The sequence below is a fragment of the Pollachius pollachius genome (assembly GCF_949987615.1).
Source record: "Pollachius pollachius genome assembly, chromosome: 3".
In the NCBI taxonomy this organism is placed as follows: Eukaryota; Metazoa; Chordata; class Actinopteri; order Gadiformes; family Gadidae; genus Pollachius; species Pollachius pollachius.
The window spans coordinates 7,336,723-7,356,104 of NC_136936.1; the positions used below are offsets into that span (position 1 = coordinate 7,336,723).

At 41.7% G+C, this 19,382-nt stretch overlaps 1 protein-coding gene across 2 annotated transcripts in view; it reads left to right on the plus strand.

The window, feature by feature from the left end:
• The window catches only part of prx (periaxin), a 30,221-nt gene extending 11,811 nt beyond the window's left edge, over positions 1-18,410 (plus strand). The window contains exons 8-9 of one of the 2 annotated variants that reach the window (XM_079733686.1): positions 49-15,950; positions 16,439-18,410. In XM_079733686.1, the coding sequence (XP_079589812.1) occupies positions 49-15,950; positions 16,439-16,734 (16,198 nt within the window). In that variant the 3' untranslated portion in view covers positions 16,735-18,410. Of the gene's footprint in view, positions 1-48; positions 15,951-16,170 lie in introns of both variants that reach the window. The other variant, XM_079733685.1, reaches the window with a different exon arrangement.
• Positions 18,411-19,382: the final 972 nt, after the last annotated feature.

Consider the following 19,382-nt stretch of genomic DNA (forward strand, 5'->3'; position numbering starts at 1 on the left):
CCTATGTCTTTAGGTTGTAAGACAAGTTTTACTCTTTTTATTCAACAGGTTTCCTAAGATGAGAGCAAGCACAGAAGTGGAATCAGGACCATTCTTGGAACACGTGGATGTATCTGGAACTAAAGTTGACAGCAAGGTCAAAGGCCCCAAATTTGGAATTACCTTCCCGAAGACCAAAACCACAACCTCTGTCCCATCCTCAGCCAAGGCCTCAGTGGAGTTGAAAGCACCAGAAATGAAACTGCACCCACCATCAGTAGAATTCAGTTTGTCAGGTGATAAAGGCGGTGGTGAGCTGGACATGGAAAAGGGAAGGGCTAAGGTTAATACACCAGAGGTTGAGTTTGCTCTCCCATCAGGGAAGGCTGAAGCATCTATGCCCAATGTGTCCAAAGGTAAAGTAGAATTCAAGGCTCCTGTAGTTGACATTAAAGGAGATATTAATGCAAAGGGCCTTGGAGGAAAAGGTAAAGTCCCAAAGATAAGCAGAGATGCAGATGTGGAAAAAGGTGAAGGAAAACTACGAATGCCAAAGCTGAAACTACCAAAAGTACGACTCTCACGCCACTCTGATGAGATTGACGGTGACTTTAAAATGAAGGCTGAAAGTACAAAAATGCCCAATATCGATGTAGCACCTCCTACTGTAGATGTCGATTTTTCTCTGTCCCCAATGAAAGGAAAGGTTGAAGGAGATATCAAAGTACCTACAACAAAGGTTCAAGGAGGGGTTGATGGCAGTATTACCGGGATGGAGGTCTCTAAGGTAAAGCCATCAGTGAAAATGTCATCTGTGGATATCTCATTGCCAAAAGGGAAGGGGAGCTCTCATATGGAGGTCTCTAATCGTGAGAAAGAGGGGATGGAAATGCCCTCAATTGATATATCAGTACCTGGAGTCAGTTTTGACTTTGACACTGTTCGAAGAGTTCCTGATGAAATTGAGGGCCCTTCATTCAAAGGGCCCAATATCAGTGTGCCAAAAGCAGATATCTCGTTGCCAAAGATGGAATTACCAGATGTGGAATTTCAAAGTCTAGAACATGGATTTAAAATTGACCTCCCCTCAGTTGATATCTCCCCTCCAAAGAATAAACTTTATGGAGGAGATGTGGAAATGGAACATTACATGGGAGGAGATGGGAAGTTCAAAATGCCTGAATTCGACATATCCCTACCAAAAATGCATCCTCCAAAGGGAGAAGTAAAAATAGAGGGACAAGAAACAGAGGCTGGTTTCAAACTACCAAAAGTTGGCCTGAATCTCCCCAAGGGCCAATTAAAAGGAGGAAATGTGGAAATGCAAGACATCGATGTCTCACTTCCAAAAGGAAAAGTTGAGGGTGACATGATAATTGAAGGGAAGGGCGCAAAATTCTCCATGCCCTCTTTCGATGTATCAGTACCGGCCCGAAATCTACCTGGAGGTAACTTTAAATTGGAAGGAACAGATATTAAGGGAAAGATGGAGATGCCAGATGTTGACATCTCCATTCCCAAAGGACAAGCTGAAAGTGATATCTATTGTGAAGGAAAGGGCGGGAAATTTAAACTACCCAAATTTGATATTTCACTACCCAATATAAATCTACCTGAGGGCAAGCTTGAAATAGAAGGGCCTAATGTGAAGGGAAAGATGGACATGCCAGATGTTGACATTTCACTCCCTAAAGGAAGAGCAGGAGGGGATATCGACATTGACGCACAAGTTGGCAAAGGCGGTAAATTCCATATGCCCTCAATAGATCTCTCTCGCCCCAAAATGAAAGTGAAAGGGCCTGATATCAACATAGAAGGCCCGGATGTCAAAGGTGGAAAGTTTGCCATGCCTTCATTCGATGTTTCATTACCTAAGGTAAATCTACCTGGAGGTAATGTTAAACTGGAAGGACCAGATATGAAAGGGAAGGTGGAGGTTCCAGATGTTGATATCTCCCTTCCCAAAGGAAAAGCTGAGGCTGAAATGAGCATTGAAGGAAAGGGTGGGACATTTAAAATGCCTAAATTCGATATTTCACTACCAAAGATAAATCTACCAGAGGGCAACATTAAAATAGAAGGGCCAGAGATGAAGGGAAAGATCGACATGCCTGATGTTGACATTTCACTCCCTAAAGGAAGAGCAGAAGGGGATATTGACATTGACGCACATGTTGGCAAAGGAGGTAAATTTCACATACCTTCTATAGATCTTTCTCTACCTAAAATGAAAGCGAAAGGACCTGATGTCAACATAGAAGGTCCGGATGTCAAAGGTGGAAAGTTTGCCGTACCCTCATTTGACGTTTCATTACCAAAAGTAAATCTACCTGGAGGCAACATTAAACTGGAGGGACCAGATATGAAAGGGAAGGTGGAAATGCCAGACGTTGACATCTCACTCCCCAAAGGAAAAGTGGAAAGTGAAATAAACATTGAAGGAAAAGGCAGTCACTTTAAAATTCCCAAATTTGATGTTTCAATGCCAAAGATCAACCTCCAAGAGGGAGATTTAAAGTTGAAAGGCCCAGATCTTAAGGGTAAGAAGATTGAGATGACAAACATCGATATCTCACTCCCTAAAGCAGAAACTGGAGGGAATATCGACGTTGAGGCAGACGGGGCCGAAGGTGGTCAATTCCATATGCCATCAATAGATCTTTCTCTCCCCAAAATTAAAGTGAAAGGACCTGATGTCAATATAGAAGGCCCTGATGTAAAAGGTGGAAAGTTTGACATGCCCTCATTCGATGTTTCATTACCTAAGGTAAATCTACCAGGAGGTAACGCTAAACTGAAAGGACCGGAAATGAAAGGGAAGGTGGATATGCCAGACGTTGATATATCACTCCCCAAAGGAAAAGCGGAGGGTGAAATAAACTTTGAAAGAAAGGGTGGAAAATTTAAAATGCCCAAGTTCAATATTTCAAAACCAAAGGTAAATCTACCTGAGGGCAATGTTAAAATAGAAAGGCCAGAGATGAAGGGAAAGAAGGACATGCCAGATGTTGATATTTCACTCCCTAAAGGAAAAGCAGGAGGGGATATCGACCTTAAGGCAAACAGTGCCAAAGGCGGTAAATTCCATATGCCCTCAGTAGACTTTTCCCTCCCAAGAATGAAAGTGAAAGGACATAAGGTCAACATAGAGGGCCCCGACGTTAAAGCCGGAATGGTTGGCACGCCTTCATTCGATGTTTCAGTACCAAAGATAAACCTACCTGGAGGCCACGTTGAACTAAAAGGACCAGATTTGAAGGGAAAGATGGAGATGCCAGATGTTGATATATCCCTTCCCAAAGGAAAAGCTGAGGCTGAAATGAACATTCAAGGAAAGGGTGGGAAATTTAAAATGCCTAAATTCGATATTTCACTACCAAAGGCAAATCTACCTGAGGGCAAAGTTAAAATGGAAGGGCCTGATTTGAAGGGGAAGATGGACATGCCAGATGTTGAAATTTCACTGCCTAAAGGAAAAGCAGAAGGGGACATCAACATTGACACACATATTGGCAGAGGAGGTAAATTCCAAATGCCTTCCATAGATCTTTCTCTACCTAAAATGAAAGTGGAAGGACCTGATGTCAACATAGAAGGTCCGGATGTCAAAGGTGGAAAATTGGCCATGCCTTCATTCGATGTTTCATTACCTAAGGTAAATCTACCAGGAGGTAAGGTTAAACTGGAAGGACCAGATATGAAAGGGAAGGTTGAGATGCCAGACGTTGATATATCAATCCCCAAAGAAAAAGCGGAAGGTGAAATAAACATTGAAGGAAAGGGCGGGAAATTTACAATGCCCAAATTCGATGTTTCACTACCAAAGATCAACCTCCCAGAAGGAGATTTAAAATTGAAAGGCCCAGATCTTAAGGGTAAGAAGATTGAGATGCCAAACATCGACATCTCACTCCCTAAAGGAAAAACAGGAGCGGATCTCGACATTGAGGCACACGGGGCCAAAGGCGGTAAATTCCACATGCCCTCAGTAGACTTTTCCCTCCCAAAAATGAAAGTCAAAGGACCCGATGTAAACATAGAAGGCCCTGATGTCAAAGGTGGAAAGTTTGCCATGCCCTCATTCGATGTTTCAATACCAAAGGTAAATCTACCTGGAGGCCATGTAAAACTGCAAGGACCAGATTTGAAGGGAAAGATGGAGATGCCAGATGTTGATATATCCCTTCCCAAAGGAAAAGCTGAGGCTGAAATGAACATTGAAGGAAAGGGTGGGAAATTTAAAATGCCAAAATTTGACATTTCACTACCAAAGGTAAATCTACCTGAGGGCAAAGGTAAAATAGAAGGGCCTGATATGAAGGGGAAGATGGACATGCCAGATGTTGACATTTCACTCCCTAAAGGAAAACCAGAAGGAGATATCGACATTGACGCACATGTTGGCAAAGGAAGTAAATTCCAAATGCCTTCCATAGATCTTTCTCTACCTAAAATGAAAGTGAAAGGACCTGATTTCAAGATTGAAGGCCCTGATGTCCAAGGTGGAAAGTTTGCCATGCCTTCATTCGATGTCTCATTACCAAAGGTAAATCTACCAGGAGGTAACGTTGAATTGGAAGGACCAGATATGAAAGGTAAGGTTGAGATGCCAGATGTTGATATATCAATCCCCGAAGGAAAAGCGGAGGGTGAAATCAACATTGAAGGAAAGGGCGCAAAGTTTAAAAGGCCAAAATTCGATGTTTCACTACCGAAGATCAACCTCCCAGAAGGAGATTTTAAATTGAAAGGCCCAGATCTTAAGGGTAAGAAGATTGAGATGCCAAACATCGACATCTCACTCCCTAAAGGAAAAGCAGGAGGGGATATCGACATTGATGCACACGGTATCAAAGGCGGTAAATTCCACATGCCCTCAATAGATCTCTCCCTCCCCAAAATGAAAGTGAAAGGACCTGATGCCAACGTAGAAGGCCCTGATGTCAAAGATGGAAAGTTTGCCATGCCCTCATTCGATGGTTCATTACCAAAGGTTAATCTACCTGGAGGAAACGTTAAACTGGAAGGACCAGATATGAAGGGAAAGATGGAGATGCCAGATGTTGATATCTCCTTTCCCAAAGGAAAAGCTGAGGCTGAAATGAACATTGAAGGAAAGGGTGGGAAATTTAAAATGCCTAAATTCGATATTTCACTACCAAAGGTAAAACTACCTGAGGGCAAAGGTAAAATAGGAGGGCCTGATATAAAGGGTAAGATGGACATGCCAGATGTTGACATTTCACTCCATAAAGGAAAAGCAGAAGGGGATATCGACATTGACGCACATGTTGGCAAAGGAAGTAAATTCCAAATGCCTTCCATAGATCTTTCTCTACCTAAAATGAAAGTGAAAGGACCTGATGTCAACGTAGAAGGCCCGGATGTCAAAAGTGGAAAGTTTGCGATGCCCTCATTCGATGTTTCATTACCAAAGGTAAATCTACCAAGAGGTAACGTTAAACTGGAAAGACCAGATATGAAAGGGAAGGTTGAGATGCCAGATGTTGATATATCACTCCCCGAAGGAAATGTGGAGGGTGAAATAAACATTGAAGGAATGGGCGGGAAATTTAAAGTGCCAAAATCTGATGTTTTACTACCAACGATCAACCTCCCAGAAGGAGATTTAAAATTGAAAGGCCTAGATCTTAAGGGTAAGAAGATTGAGATGCCAAACATCGACTTCTCACTACCTAAAGGAAAAGCAGGAGGTGATATCGACATTGAGGCACACGGGGCCAAAGGCGGTAAATTCCAAATGCCATCAATAGACCTCTCACTCCCCAAAATGAAAGTGAAAGGACCTGATGCCAACGTAGAAGGCCCTGATGTCAAAGATGGAAAGATTGCCATGCCCTCATTCGATGGTTCACTACCAAAGGTAAATCTACCTGGAGGCAATGTTAAACTGGAAGGACCAGATTTGAAGGCAAAGATGGAGATACCAGATCTTGATATCTCCCTTCCCAAAGGAAAAGCTGAGGCTGAAATGAACATTGAAGGAAAGGGTGGGAAATTTAAAATGCCTAAATTCGATATTTCACTACCAAAGGTAAAACTACCTGAGGGAAAAGTTAAAATTGAAGGTCCTAATATGAAGGGTAAGCTGGACATGCCAGATGTTGACATTTCACTCCCTAAAGGAAAAGCAGAAGGAGATATCGACATTGACGCACATGTTGGCAAAGGAAGTAAATTCAACATGCCTTCAATAGATCTTTCTCTACCTAAAATGAAAGTAAAAGGACCTGATGTCAACATAGAAGGCCCGGATGTCAAAGGTGGAAAGTTTGCCATGCCTTCATTTGATGTTTCATTACCAAAGGTAAATCTACCAGGAGGTAACGTTAAACTGGAAGGACCAGATATGAAAGGGAAGGTTGAGATGCAAGACGTTGATATATCAATCCCCGAAGGAAAAGTGGAGGGTGAAATCAACATTGAAGGAAAGGGCGGGAAATTTAAAATGCCAAAATTCGATGTTTCACTACCAAAGGTAAATCTACCTGGAGGCAGCTTTAAACAAGAAGGACCAGATTTGAAGGGAAAGATGGAGATGCCAGATGTTGATATCTCCCTTCCTAAAGGAAAAGCTGAGGCTGAAATGAACATTGAAGGAAAGGGCGAGAAATTTAAAATGCCGAAATTCAATGTTTCACTACCAAAGATCAACCTCCCAGAAGGAGATTTAAAATTAAAAGGCCCAGATCTTGAGGGTAAGAAGATTGAGATGCCAAACATCGACATCTCACTCCCTAAAGGAAAAGCAGGAGGGGAAATCGACATTGAGGCACACGGTGCCAAAGGTGGTAAATTCCAAATGCCATCAATAGATCTCTCCCTCCCCAAAATGAAAGTGAAAGGACCTGATGTCAACGTAGAAGGCCCTGATGTCAAAAGTGGAAAGTTTGCCATGCCCTCATTCGATGGTTCACTACCAAAGGTAAATCTACCTGGAGGCAGTGCTAAAGTTGAGGGACCAGATTTGAAGGGAAAGATAGAGAAGCCAGATGTTGATATCTCCCTCCCCAAAGGAAAAGCTGAGGCTGAAATGAACATCGAAGGAAAGGGTGGGAAATTCAAAATGCCTAAATTCGATATTTCACTACCAAAGGTAAAACTACCTGAGGGTAAAGTTAAAATTGAAGGGCCTAAACTGGTCATGCCAGATGTTGACATTTCACTCCCTAAAGGAAAAGCAGAAGGAGATATCGACATTGACGCACATATTGGCAAGGGAAGTAAATTCAACATGCCTTCAATAGATCTTTCTCTACCTAAAATGAAAGTGAAAGTACCTGATGTCAACATAGAAGGCCCGGATGTCAAAAGTGGAAAGTTTGCGATGCCCTCATTCGATGGTTCACTACCAAAGGTAAATCTACCTGGAGGCAACGTTAAACTGCAAGGACCAGATATGAAGGGAAAGATGGACATGCCCGATGTTGATATCTCACTTCCTAAAGGAAAAGCTGAGGCTGAAATGAACATTGAAGGAAAGGGTGGGAAATTTAAAATGCCTAAATTCGATATTTCACTACCAAAGGTAAAACTGCCTGAGGGCAAAGGTAAAATAGAAGGGCCTGATTTGAAGGGGAAGATGGACATGCCAGATGTTGACATTTCACTCCCTAAAGGAAAAGCAGAAGGGGATATCGACATTGACGCACATGTTGGCAAAGGAAGTAAATTCCAAATGCCTTCCATAGATCTTTCTCTACCTAAAATGAAAGTGAAAAGACCTGATTTCAAGATTGAAGGCCCGGATGTCAAAGGTGGAAAGTTTGCCATGCCTTCATTCGATGTTTCATTACCAAAGGTAAATCTACCAGGAGGTAACGTTAAACTGGAAGGACCAGATATGAAAGGGAAGGTGGAGATGCCAAACGTTGATATATCGATCCCCGAAGGAAAAGTGGAGGGTGAAATGAACATTGAAGGAAAGGGCGGGAAATTTAAAATGCCAAAATTCGATGTTTCACTACCAAAGATCAACCTACCAGAAGGAGATTTAAAATTAAAAGGCCTAGATCTTAAGGGTAAGAAGATTGAGATGCCAAACATCGACTTCTCACTACCTAAAGGAAAAGCAGGAGGGGATATCGACATTGAGGCACACGGGGCCAAAGGCGGTGAATTCCAAATGCCATCAATAGATCTCTCCCTCCCCAAAATGAAAGTGAAAGGACCTGATGCCAACGTAAAAGGCCCTGATGTCAAAGATGGAAAGTTTGCCATGCCCTCATTCGATGGTTCACTACCAATGGTAAATCTACCTGGAGGCAATGTTAAACTGGAAGGACCAGATTTGAAGGCAAAGATGGAGATGCCAGATCTTGATATCTCCCTTCCCAAAGGAAAAGCTGAGGCTGAAATGAACATTGAAGGAAAGGGTGGGAAATTTAAAATGCCTAAATTCGATATTTCACTACCAAAGGTAAAACTACCTGAGGGAAAAGTTAAAATTGAAGGGCCTAATATGAAGGGTAAGCTGGACATGCCAGATGTTGACATTTCACTCCCTAAAGGAAAAGCAGAAGGAGATATCGACATTGACGCACATGTTGGCAAAGGAAGTAAATTCCACATGCCTTCAATAGATCTTTCTCTACCTAAAATGAAAGTGAAAAGACCTGATGTCGACATGGAAGGCCTGGATGTGAAAGGTGGAAAAATTGCCATGCCTTCATTCGATGTTTCATTGCCAAAGGTAAATCTACCTGGAGGCAACGTTAAACTGCAAGGACCAGATATGAAGGGAAAGATGGACATGCCCGATGTTGATATCTCACTTCCTAAAGGAAAAGCTGAGGCTGAAATGAACATTGAAGGAAAGGGTGGGAAATTTAAAATGCCTAAATTCGATATTTCACTACCAAAGGTAAAACTGCCTGAGGGCAAAGGTAAAATAGAAGGGCCTGATTTGAAGGGGAAGATGGACATGCCAGATGTTGACATTTCACTCCCTAAAGGAAAAGCAGAAGGGGATATCGACATTGACGCACATGTTGGCAAAGGAAGTAAATTCCAAATGCCTTCCATAGATCTTTCTCTACCTAAAATGAAAGTGAAAAGACCTGATTTCAAGATTGAAGGCCCGGATGTCAAAGGTGGAAAGTTTGCCATGCCTTCATTCGATGTTTCATTACCAAAGGTAAATCTACCAGGAGGTAACGTTAAACTGGAAGGACCAGATATGAAAGGGAAGGTGGAGATGCCAAACGTTGATATATCGATCCCCGAAGGAAAAGTGGAGGGTGAAATGAACATTGAAGGAAAGGGCGGGAAATTTAAAATGCCAAAATTCGATGTTTCACTACCAAAGATCAACCTACCAGAAGGAGATTTAAAATTAAAAGGCCTAGATCTTAAGGGTAAGAAGATTGAGATGCCAAACATCGACTTCTCACTACCTAAAGGAAAAGCAGGAGGGGATATCGACATTGAGGCACACGGGGCCAAAGGCGGTGAATTCCAAATGCCATCAATAGATCTCTCCCTCCCCAAAATGAAAGTGAAAGGACCTGATGCCAACGTAAAAGGCCCTGATGTCAAAGATGGAAAGTTTGCCATGCCCTCATTCGATGGTTCACTACCAATGGTAAATCTACCTGGAGGCAATGTTAAACTGGAAGGACCAGATTTGAAGGCAAAGATGGAGATGCCAGATCTTGATATCTCCCTTCCCAAAGGAAAAGCTGAGGCTGAAATGAACATTGAAGGAAAGGGTGGGAAATTTAAAATGCCTAAATTCGATATTTCACTACCAAAGGTAAAACTACCTGAGGGAAAAGTTAAAATTGAAGGGCCTAATATGAAGGGTAAGCTGGACATGCCAGATGTTGACATTTCACTCCCTAAAGGAAAAGCAGAAGGAGATATCGACATTGACGCACATGTTGGCAAAGGAAGTAAATTCCACAGGCCTTCAATAGATCTTTCTCTACCTAAAATGAAAGTGAAAGGACCTGATGTCGACATGGAAGGCCTGGATGTGAAAGGTGGAAAAATTGCCATGCCTTCATTCGATGTTTCATTGCCAAAGGTAAATCTACCAGGAGGTAACGTTAAACTGGAAGGACCAGATATGACAGGGAAGCTTGAGATGCCAAACGTTGATATATCAATCCCCGAAGGAAAAGTGGAGTGTGAAATGAACATTGAAGGAAAGGGCGGGAAATTTAAAATGCCAAAATTTGATGTTTCACTACCAAAGATCAACCTCCCAGAAGGAGATTTAAAATTAAAAGGCCCAGATCTTAAGGGTAAGAAGATTGAGATGCCAAACATCGACATCTCACTCCCTAAAGGAAAAGCAGGAGGGGATATCGACCTTGAGGCACATGGTGCCAAAGGCGGTAAATTCCACATGCCCTCAATAGATCTCTCCCTCCCCAAAATGAAAGTGAAAGGACCTGATGTCAACGTAGAAGGCCCTGATGTCAAAGGTGGAAAATTTGCCGTTCCCTCATTCGATGGCTCACTACCAAAGGTAAATCTACCTGGAGGCAGCGTTAAACTTAAGGGACCAGATTTGAAGGGAAAGATGGAGATGCCAGATGTTGATTTCTCCCTTCCCAAAGGAAAAGCTGAGGCTGAAATGAACATTGAAGGAAAGGGTGGGAAATTTAAAATGCCTAAATTCGATATTTCACTACCAAAGGTCAAACTACCTGAGGGTAAAGTTAAAATTGAAGGGCCAAATGTTAAGGGAAAGCTGGACATGCCAGATGTTGACATTTCACTCCCTAAAGGAAAAGCAGAAGGAGATATCGACATTGACGCACATGTTGGCAAAGGAAGTAAATTCAACATGCCTTCAATAGATCTTTCTCTACCTAAAATGAAAGTGAAAGGACCTGATGTCAACATAGAAGGCCCGGATGTCAAAGGTGGAAAGTTTGCCATGCCTTCATTCGATGTTTCATTACCTAAGGTTAATCTACCAGGAGGTAACGTTAAACTGGAAGGAGCAGATATGAAAGGGAAGGTGGAGATGCCAAATGTTGATATATCAATCCCCGAAGGAAAAGTGGAGGGTGAAATGAACATTGAAGGAAAGGGCGGGAAATTTAAAATGCCAAAATTCGACGTTTCACTACCAAAGGTAAATCTACCTGGAGGCAAATTTAAACTAGAAGGACCAGATTTGAAGGGAAAGATGGAGATGCCAGATGTTGATGTCTCCCTTCCTAAAGGAAAAGCTGAGGCTGAAATGAACATTGAAGGAAAGGGCGGGAAATTTAAAATGCCGAAATTCGATGTTTCACTACCAAAGGTCAACCTCCCAGAAGGAGATTTAAAATTAAAAGGCCCAGACCTTAAGGGTAAGAAGATTGAGATGCCAAACATCGACATCTCACTCCCTAAAGGAAAAGCAGGAGGTGATATCGACATTGAGGCACACGGTGCCAAAGGTGGTAAATTCCAAATGCCCTCAATAGATCTCTCCCTCCCCAAAATGAAAGTGAAAGGACCTGATCTCAACGTAGAAGGCCCTGATGTCAAAAGTGGAAAGTTTGCCATGCCCTCATTCGATGGTTCACTACCAAAGGTAAATCTACCTGGAGGCAGTGTTAAAGTTGAGGGACCAGATTTGAAGGGAAAGATAGAGAAGCCAGATGTTGATTTCTCCCTACCCAAAGGAAAAGCTGAGGCTGAAATGAACATCGAAGGAAAGGGTGGGAAATTCAAAATGCCTAAATTCGATATTTCACTACCAAAGGTAAAACTACCTGAGGGTAAAGTTAAAATTGAAGGGCCTAATATGAAGGGAAAGCTGGTCATGCCAGATGTTGACATTTCACTCCCTGAAGGAAAAGCAGAAGGAGATATCGACATTGACGCACATATTGGCAAAGGAAGTAAATTCAACATGCCTTCAATAGATCTTTCTCTACCTAAAATGAAAGTGAAAGTACCTGATGTCAACATAGAAGGCCCGGATGTCAAAAGTGGAAAGTTTGCGATGCCCTCATTCGATGGTTCACTACCAAAGGTAAATCTACCTGGAGGCAACGTTAAACTGGAAGGACCAGATATGAAGGGAAAGATGGAGATGCCCGATGTTGATATCTCACTTCCTAAAGGAAAAGCCGAGGCTGAAATGAACATTGAAGGAAAGGGTGGGAAATTTAAAATGCCTAAATTCAATGTTTCACTTCCAACGATCAACCTACCAGAAGGAGATTTAAAATTAAAAGGCCCAGATCTTAAGGGTAAGAAGATTGAGATGCCAAACATCGAATTCTCACTACCTAAAGGAAAAGCAGGAGGGGATATCGACATTGAGGCACACGGGGCCAAAGGCGGTAAATTCCAAATGCCATCAATAGATCTCTCCCTCCCCAAAATGAAAGTGAAAGGACCTGATGTCAACGTAGAAGGCCCTGATGTCAAAGGTGGAAAATTTGCCATGCCCTCATTCGATGGTTCACTACCAAAAGTAAATCTACCTGGAGGCAACGTTAAACTTGAAGGACCAGATTTGAAGGGAAAGATGGAGATGCCAGATGTTGATATCTCCTTACCCAAAGGAAAAGCTGAGGCTGAAATGAACATTGAAGGAAAGGGTGGGAAATTTAAAATGCCTAAATTCGATATTTCACTACCAAGGGTAAAACTACCTGATGGCAAAGTTAAAATTGAAGGGCCTGATATGAAGGGAAAGCTGGACATGCCAGATGTTGACATTTCACTCCCTAAAGGAAAAGCAGAAGGGGATATCAACATTGACGCACATGTTGGCAAAGGAAGTAAATTCCACATGCCTTCTATAGATCTTTCTCTACCTAAAATGAAAGTGAAAGGACCTGATGTCGACATAGAACGCCCAGATGTCAAAGGTGGAAAGTTTGCCATGCCTTCATTTGATGTTTCATTACCAAAGGTAAATCTACCAAGAGGTAACGTTAAACTGGAAAGACCAGATATGAAAGGGAAGGTTGAGATGCCAGATGTTGATATATCACTCCCCGAAGGAAATGTGGAGGGTGAAATAAACATTGAAGGAAAGGGCGGGAAATTTAAAGTGCCAAAATCTGATGTTTTACTACCAACGATCAACCTCCCAGAAGGAGATTTAAAATTGAAAGGCCCAGATCTTAGGGGTAAGAAGATTGATATGCCAAACATCGACATCTCACTCCCTAAAGGAAAAGCAGCAGGGGATATTGACATTGAGGCACATGGTATCAAAGGCGGTAAATTCCATATGCCCTCAATAGATCTCTCTCGCCCCAAAATGAAAGTGAAAGGACCTGATGTCAACATAGAAGGCCCGGATGTCAAAGGTGGAAAGTTTGGCATGCCTTCATTCAATGTTTCATTGCCCATGGTAAATCTACCAGGAGGTAACATTAAACTGGAAGGACCAGATTTGAAGGGCAATATGGAGATGCCAGATGTTTCACCCACAAGTGGAAAAGCTGAAGGACATTTGGACATATCTCCACCGCAGACAGAAGGCATAGGTGGATCAATTAATATCCGCACTGTAAAACTACCAAAGGTTGACATCTCAGCTCCCAAGGTCGACTTTGACTTCAGCTTGGCCAAACCTAAGGAGGACGACGAGGAACAGGAGCTACTGAAAGCAGAAGGTGGAAGGCCGTCTTCCGGCAGTAGTTTTGAAATGCCTGATGTGTCTCTAAGTCTTCCAAAGTTTGCCCTTCCCAAATTTGGTGGGAGACCCAAGAGTGGAGAGTTAGAGGGAAAAAATCCATCCTTCAGCCCTGCTGAAGGAGAAATAGGAGCACCATCATTAGAGTTTGATGACGGTGAAGGAAATATTAAAGTCAAAGTAAACAAGCCTAAAATCAAAATGCCCTCATTTGGAATCTCTAAAAAGACATCAAATGCATCTGTTTCTTGCCCTGAGGGAGATCTTGATGAAAAATTCGATGGAGACATGCATAAGGGTGGGTTTCATGCACCTAACGTCTCAATTCAACTTCCCAGGTTTTCAGGCTTTGGATCCAAGGAAGCAGGCATGGGCAAGACAAGTGGAGACCTTGATGCAAAGGCCATGGTCAAAATACCAGCAGTCAAACTGTCACTGCCAGTAGCAAAGACACCAGACACAGATGTTCTTCTTCCCAAAGTAGAGGTAGACGTATCAGAAGCTGATATAAGAGGTTACGAGGGCAACCTAAAAATCCCTAAAATGCCAACAATTGATGTGTCCGCCCCAAAAACAGACCTGGACGTGTCACTGTCTGAGGAAGAAAAAGGAACAATTAAAATCCCCTCTGTCAGTTTGCCAGACAGTAATATATCAGTTCCAAAAGGAAAGTCAGCAAAAATGAAAAGGCCAGAAGTGGAACTCAAAGGATCAGGAGAATTAGATGTATTAGATGTTGAAATAGACGGAAAAGGACAAAGCAAGTTTAATATGCCCCCTGTCAAACTACCAAACATTGACTTAACCTTGCCTACGGTAAAAATTGGAAAGGCTAATACATCATATGTGGATTTAACCAACACTGCAATGGAAGAAAAAGCATTGGTAGGGGATATTAATTCACCAGAAGTAGAAATTGAAGGAAAGAAAGGAAAGCCTCAGATCAAAATCCCAAATGTGGACATTACACTTCCGCAAGGACAATCTGGAATGATTAAAGGACCTGATGTTGAAATGGAGATGAAAGGAAAGGGAGGTGGGCATTTTAAAATGCCAAATGTCCATATATCGCTACCTAAAGGAAAACTACCAAAGTCAGATAAACCTTGTGTGGATCTTGAAGCTGAGGTAGAGGGATGCAAACTTAAGGGGCCAAATGTCAAACTTCCATCTGCTCATATATCAATTCCAGAAGTCCCATGCTCTGACTTAAAGGTTGATGTGGATATAGGCAAGAAAAAGATGGAACTCCCTGATATCGAACTCAACACACCAGCCAGTGGAAAGGGCAAGGGCACTAAGGTTAAAGGCACTAGATTCAAGATTGGGATGCCAAAAATGAAAAACACCGGTGAAGCAAATGTAGAGTTGAATAAACGTGGCAAAGGCAAAGAGATTGAAGGAATGAGTTGTAAAATGGAGGAATCAGGCAGCTCAAATGGAGAGGGTGCTTTCTCGTTAACTAAAGAAGTTAAAGCACCAAGCACACACGACACAGACTATGATATCAGTGCTTCACAGGAATACGATTCCAAAATGGGTAAAGCCCAGAAAATCAAAATCCCAAAATTTGGGGTTGCATTACCAGTTATTTCCTCTCCTGAGGGAAGGATGAATGTTAATCAGACTGAGATACACTATGAGACATTGCCCAAAGTAAAAAAAGCTATGTTTGTGCTGGTAAACACAGAGGGAGAGGAGCTTGACATGTCTGCTAGTGTCCCCGATGAGGAAAGAACTGGGAACTTGGAAACAGGAGATAAAGTAAGGATACCAAAAATCCAAATGAAGCCCACCTTTGGGAATACGGGCGCCAAGGACAAAGTGTCACTTAAGTTTGAGAGCTCAAGTTCCGGCCTCGATGGTGAAAAAGACTTCAACATTGGATCGAAGGATGATAAAACCAAGACTAGTGGTAAAATGAAACTGCCCAAGGTGACATTCACCTCTCCATACACCAAGATGGGGGAAGCAGTGGAGGAGGACGCTGAACTGAGTGGAAAACTAGTGACAGATTCCTCACCAGAAGGCAGAGATGCTCATGTGAAAGGATTGAAGGGGCAATCTGGCAAGGTGTCCTTTGCAGGGTATAGTCTGACAACAAGTGGGGAGGGCGCTAAAGAAACAGCAGGATCAGAAGAGAGGGGTGATGTTGTGAAGTCTCTTGCAAGATCAGAGATGCTAGACAGGGATAGCTCAGAGTCTCCAGACCCGCTTATGGCTGGGTACTCCATGGGTTTCAGCTCAACAAAGTTCCAAGAATGGGAGGCGACCCATGGGACAGATGCAACAGAGGCTTCTTCATGGTTTAAGGTCCCCAAGTTTAGCCTAAAGCCACACTCCACAGGTAGGCATCACACAATCTTAGCATTCAATAGTCACACTCAATTAAATGTAAATACTTAATTATTATTTAGTTAAAGTAATTTAAACTAAATAGGCAAACTGCAATTCTTTGTGGGTGTGTTGTAATGTGTATGTTCAATTTGAGGTATTATTTTTGTTATAATGAAGTTGCCATGGGTTTAAAGTTAACATTCTACATCTCTTTTTTTGTCTTTTATTAGACTGAGACTTTTTCAAACTTCATGCTTCCCAGTCTGCCTCCTCTGTCTTCCCTACACACCTCAAATATAATACTCTCCCTTCAACTACGCTACCCATCTTCCACTGTCCCTACATCTCATCTCCACCCTTCCACTGATGCCTTTACATCTCTTTATGACTCCTGTTGACTTGATACCTGCTGCTTCCTCTTTCCTCCTACCTCTCCTCTATCCACCTCCTCCTCCACCTCCACCCCCTCCTTGCTTTCTGCACCCCCTCCACACCAAGGCTTCCTCCAGATAACCCCGGAGAGTTCACCCCGGGCCCAGCGGAGGTCAGAGGTCAGCGACGAGGTTGGCGGCGAGGAAGGGGTCTCGGGGATGTTCTCCCTCCACTCGTCGGCGATGGACTTCAGCTCCAGCCATAGGTCCGAGCAGCATCACGTCTCCACCGTGCAGGAGGGGTCCGTCGCCATGGTGACCAAGACCATCAGAACCACCCGACAGGTGGTTGCCACAGAAACACGGACGGGCGAGGGGTCAGTCACCACGACCACCCGCAGGGTGTTGGACAACGAGCAATGAGGGTAAAAGTTGTTTTTGTTAATTAGCCGAAGATGGCGTTTGGTTATATGCTAATCGTGTGCAACGGAATTGGGTTTTGGAATAACAAAACAGTGAACAGCAACATATGTATATTAAAATGAAATAGGTGAGTTATGAGTTTGATAAAAAAAAGAAGCCTCTATATTTCACCAGCTTTTACAGTCAGAGCATAGAGTAATATATTTCTAATTTTCTTTGATGTATTTTTTTATGTGACCATTATTTTATTTTTACCGTTACTGAAAAGTAAGAGTTGTGAGATTAGTGATGATTATATTCAGGTTGGACTGTAAATGTTTTTTAGAAATTTTCAGATTTAGCACCTGTTGATTGCCATCATATATTTGCCTTACTCTCGACAAAATGGATTTGATTATATCATTAATTACTAGCTAGAATATGGCATTTTTCAAACACACAGGATAATTTTTTATGTAAATACATTTATAAATTTTCTGTTTCAAGCAGTATCCCTTTCAATACAAAATGATATTTTCATATAAGCAAATTCAATAATAATATTTTGTTTTTTGATTGATGTTTCATAATGTTTGTCTTGAAAATATGTTTGTGTGAATTTGAAATGTATAGGTTGATTTTATGTTAAGGTTTATGTTCTACATGTCATTCTTATCACCAGCAAAAAAATGTTATGGATGTGCTTCAGGGAACAGAACACATTGCAGCAGAGGCTAGCGGGGAGGCTGTGAGTATTCTGGGTTGTCATTTCGCATGAAAACGGGGCATAGGAGTCAAGTTGTACTGTCAGAAAAGTAGTAGTGTGCTGTATACTTTACACTTTTGTGTATGTTTATTTTGGTAGGTAATCCACAGTTCAAGTTACATTAGGTCCAACTGTGTGTCTTTTAGTATGTTTATCGTACCACATTGAGGCTGATTCTAAGAAAGACCACCAGCCACTGAGAGCTTCACTCTCAAATCAAAGCTTTTCTTCAAAAGTCCCTTTTAAGATTAAGGATATACAATACATTGATAACTGGTTTTTTTTGTGTTTTCATAAACGCCTCAAAGTCTTGGGACATATGCGATTTAAGTTTCTCTCAACACATCAACATTTATTTCAGGCAACTAATTACAGATTCACGAAGAGGGAATGTTGAAAAGTTTCTTGATTGTGAAACAGAGAACAAAACGGAGATAAAAAAAATAGTCCATCATGAAATGTTTGTGTTCAGAATCTGTGTTTGTATTTATTTATTTATTTATCTGCACAGTGGCCAGTGGCCGTAGCATAACAACCACTGTAAACCATATAGTTTGACCTGTCCCCTCTTTTTTCATTCATGTTGAGATTATCTTTTTGTCCAAATGTATATGTGGATAGAACTTAAAGGGTTTTGGAATGGAGACCTTGTGGTTTTCTGCTTTGGTGAGCTTAAAAGAACTGTGTGATCATTTGCATAAAACAGCAATTCTGGCAATTTATAGTTAAACAAATGTAGACTTGCAATTATCTGTATTATCATGGTATTGAGAAGCAATATCCAGTAGCCTATTTCCATCATTGCAATTCTATTAAAAAGGTATATTTTATTTTTAATAGGCTGTATTAAATAAATAGTCTATTCAATTGTTTTTCACTAAGAATTTAAGTAGAATTTCAAAGGAAATTGTTTGTCAATTATGAGGATTAGAGAGAATGATGTTTAATATATATCTATATATAAATAAACAAAACAGGAAAAAAAAAAGGAATTTAGTGTTTGCTTTTTTAACCTCTTCCTTGCATGGCATGGCCTTGAGTTTTGTTGTATTTTGTTATTTTATTTAAAAAAAAAAGATTATATTCAGATTTAATATAGTGATAATGATTTCAGTTAATTTTCACTTTATGACAGAAGAACGAGTCTTAAGCCTAGATGTAGATATTTTAGAAGGATTTCATCCATCCATAGTTACATATTCTCGGAAGGATGAAAGCAATCTAAAAAATCGACATGTCTCCTTACATCATGGATGAATATTATATATTTATTTGTATTACCAAATAGGTTTTCCCTACATCCATGATCCATGTAGGGACGTAAGTCTACGTCACTACATGACGTATGTGACATTGGCTGTTTCATTATGAAATATGAAACAGCGCCATCTTCCGGACTATAATGCGTATAGCCATGACAGATATATAATATCTATTAAATATATAATACACATAGCCTCCAAGGAACGCGAGCTCTAGGCATATTTAATAATATTACGCGACTAAGAATCATAGCTTAACTACCGTCAATTGTGAAGGTAGCTAGCCTAAGCTAACTAAGTCACGTGTGTGTGTGTGTGTGTGTGTGTGTGTGTGTGTGTGTGTGTGTGTGGACATTGTAATGTGAGGAATACGTTACAGAAGGCCTCTATCTTCCCATGTGGAGTTCATAGTCAGCCCAGCATATATTCTGCTGCTCTTTTTCACATATTAAAAACCAAGCTTAAACCAGTTAGGGTACCCATTCTCTGGGGGGGCGAGAAGTAAGCAGTAGGCCTACCGCGCAGAGATGGAGGTGTAATGACAGCAGCAGAGGAGGAGAGAGGAGGAGAGAGGAGGAGAGAGGAGGAGGACCTCTGGAAGAGACGGCGGACGAGTGGGACGCAGAGGCGCATGACGTCGT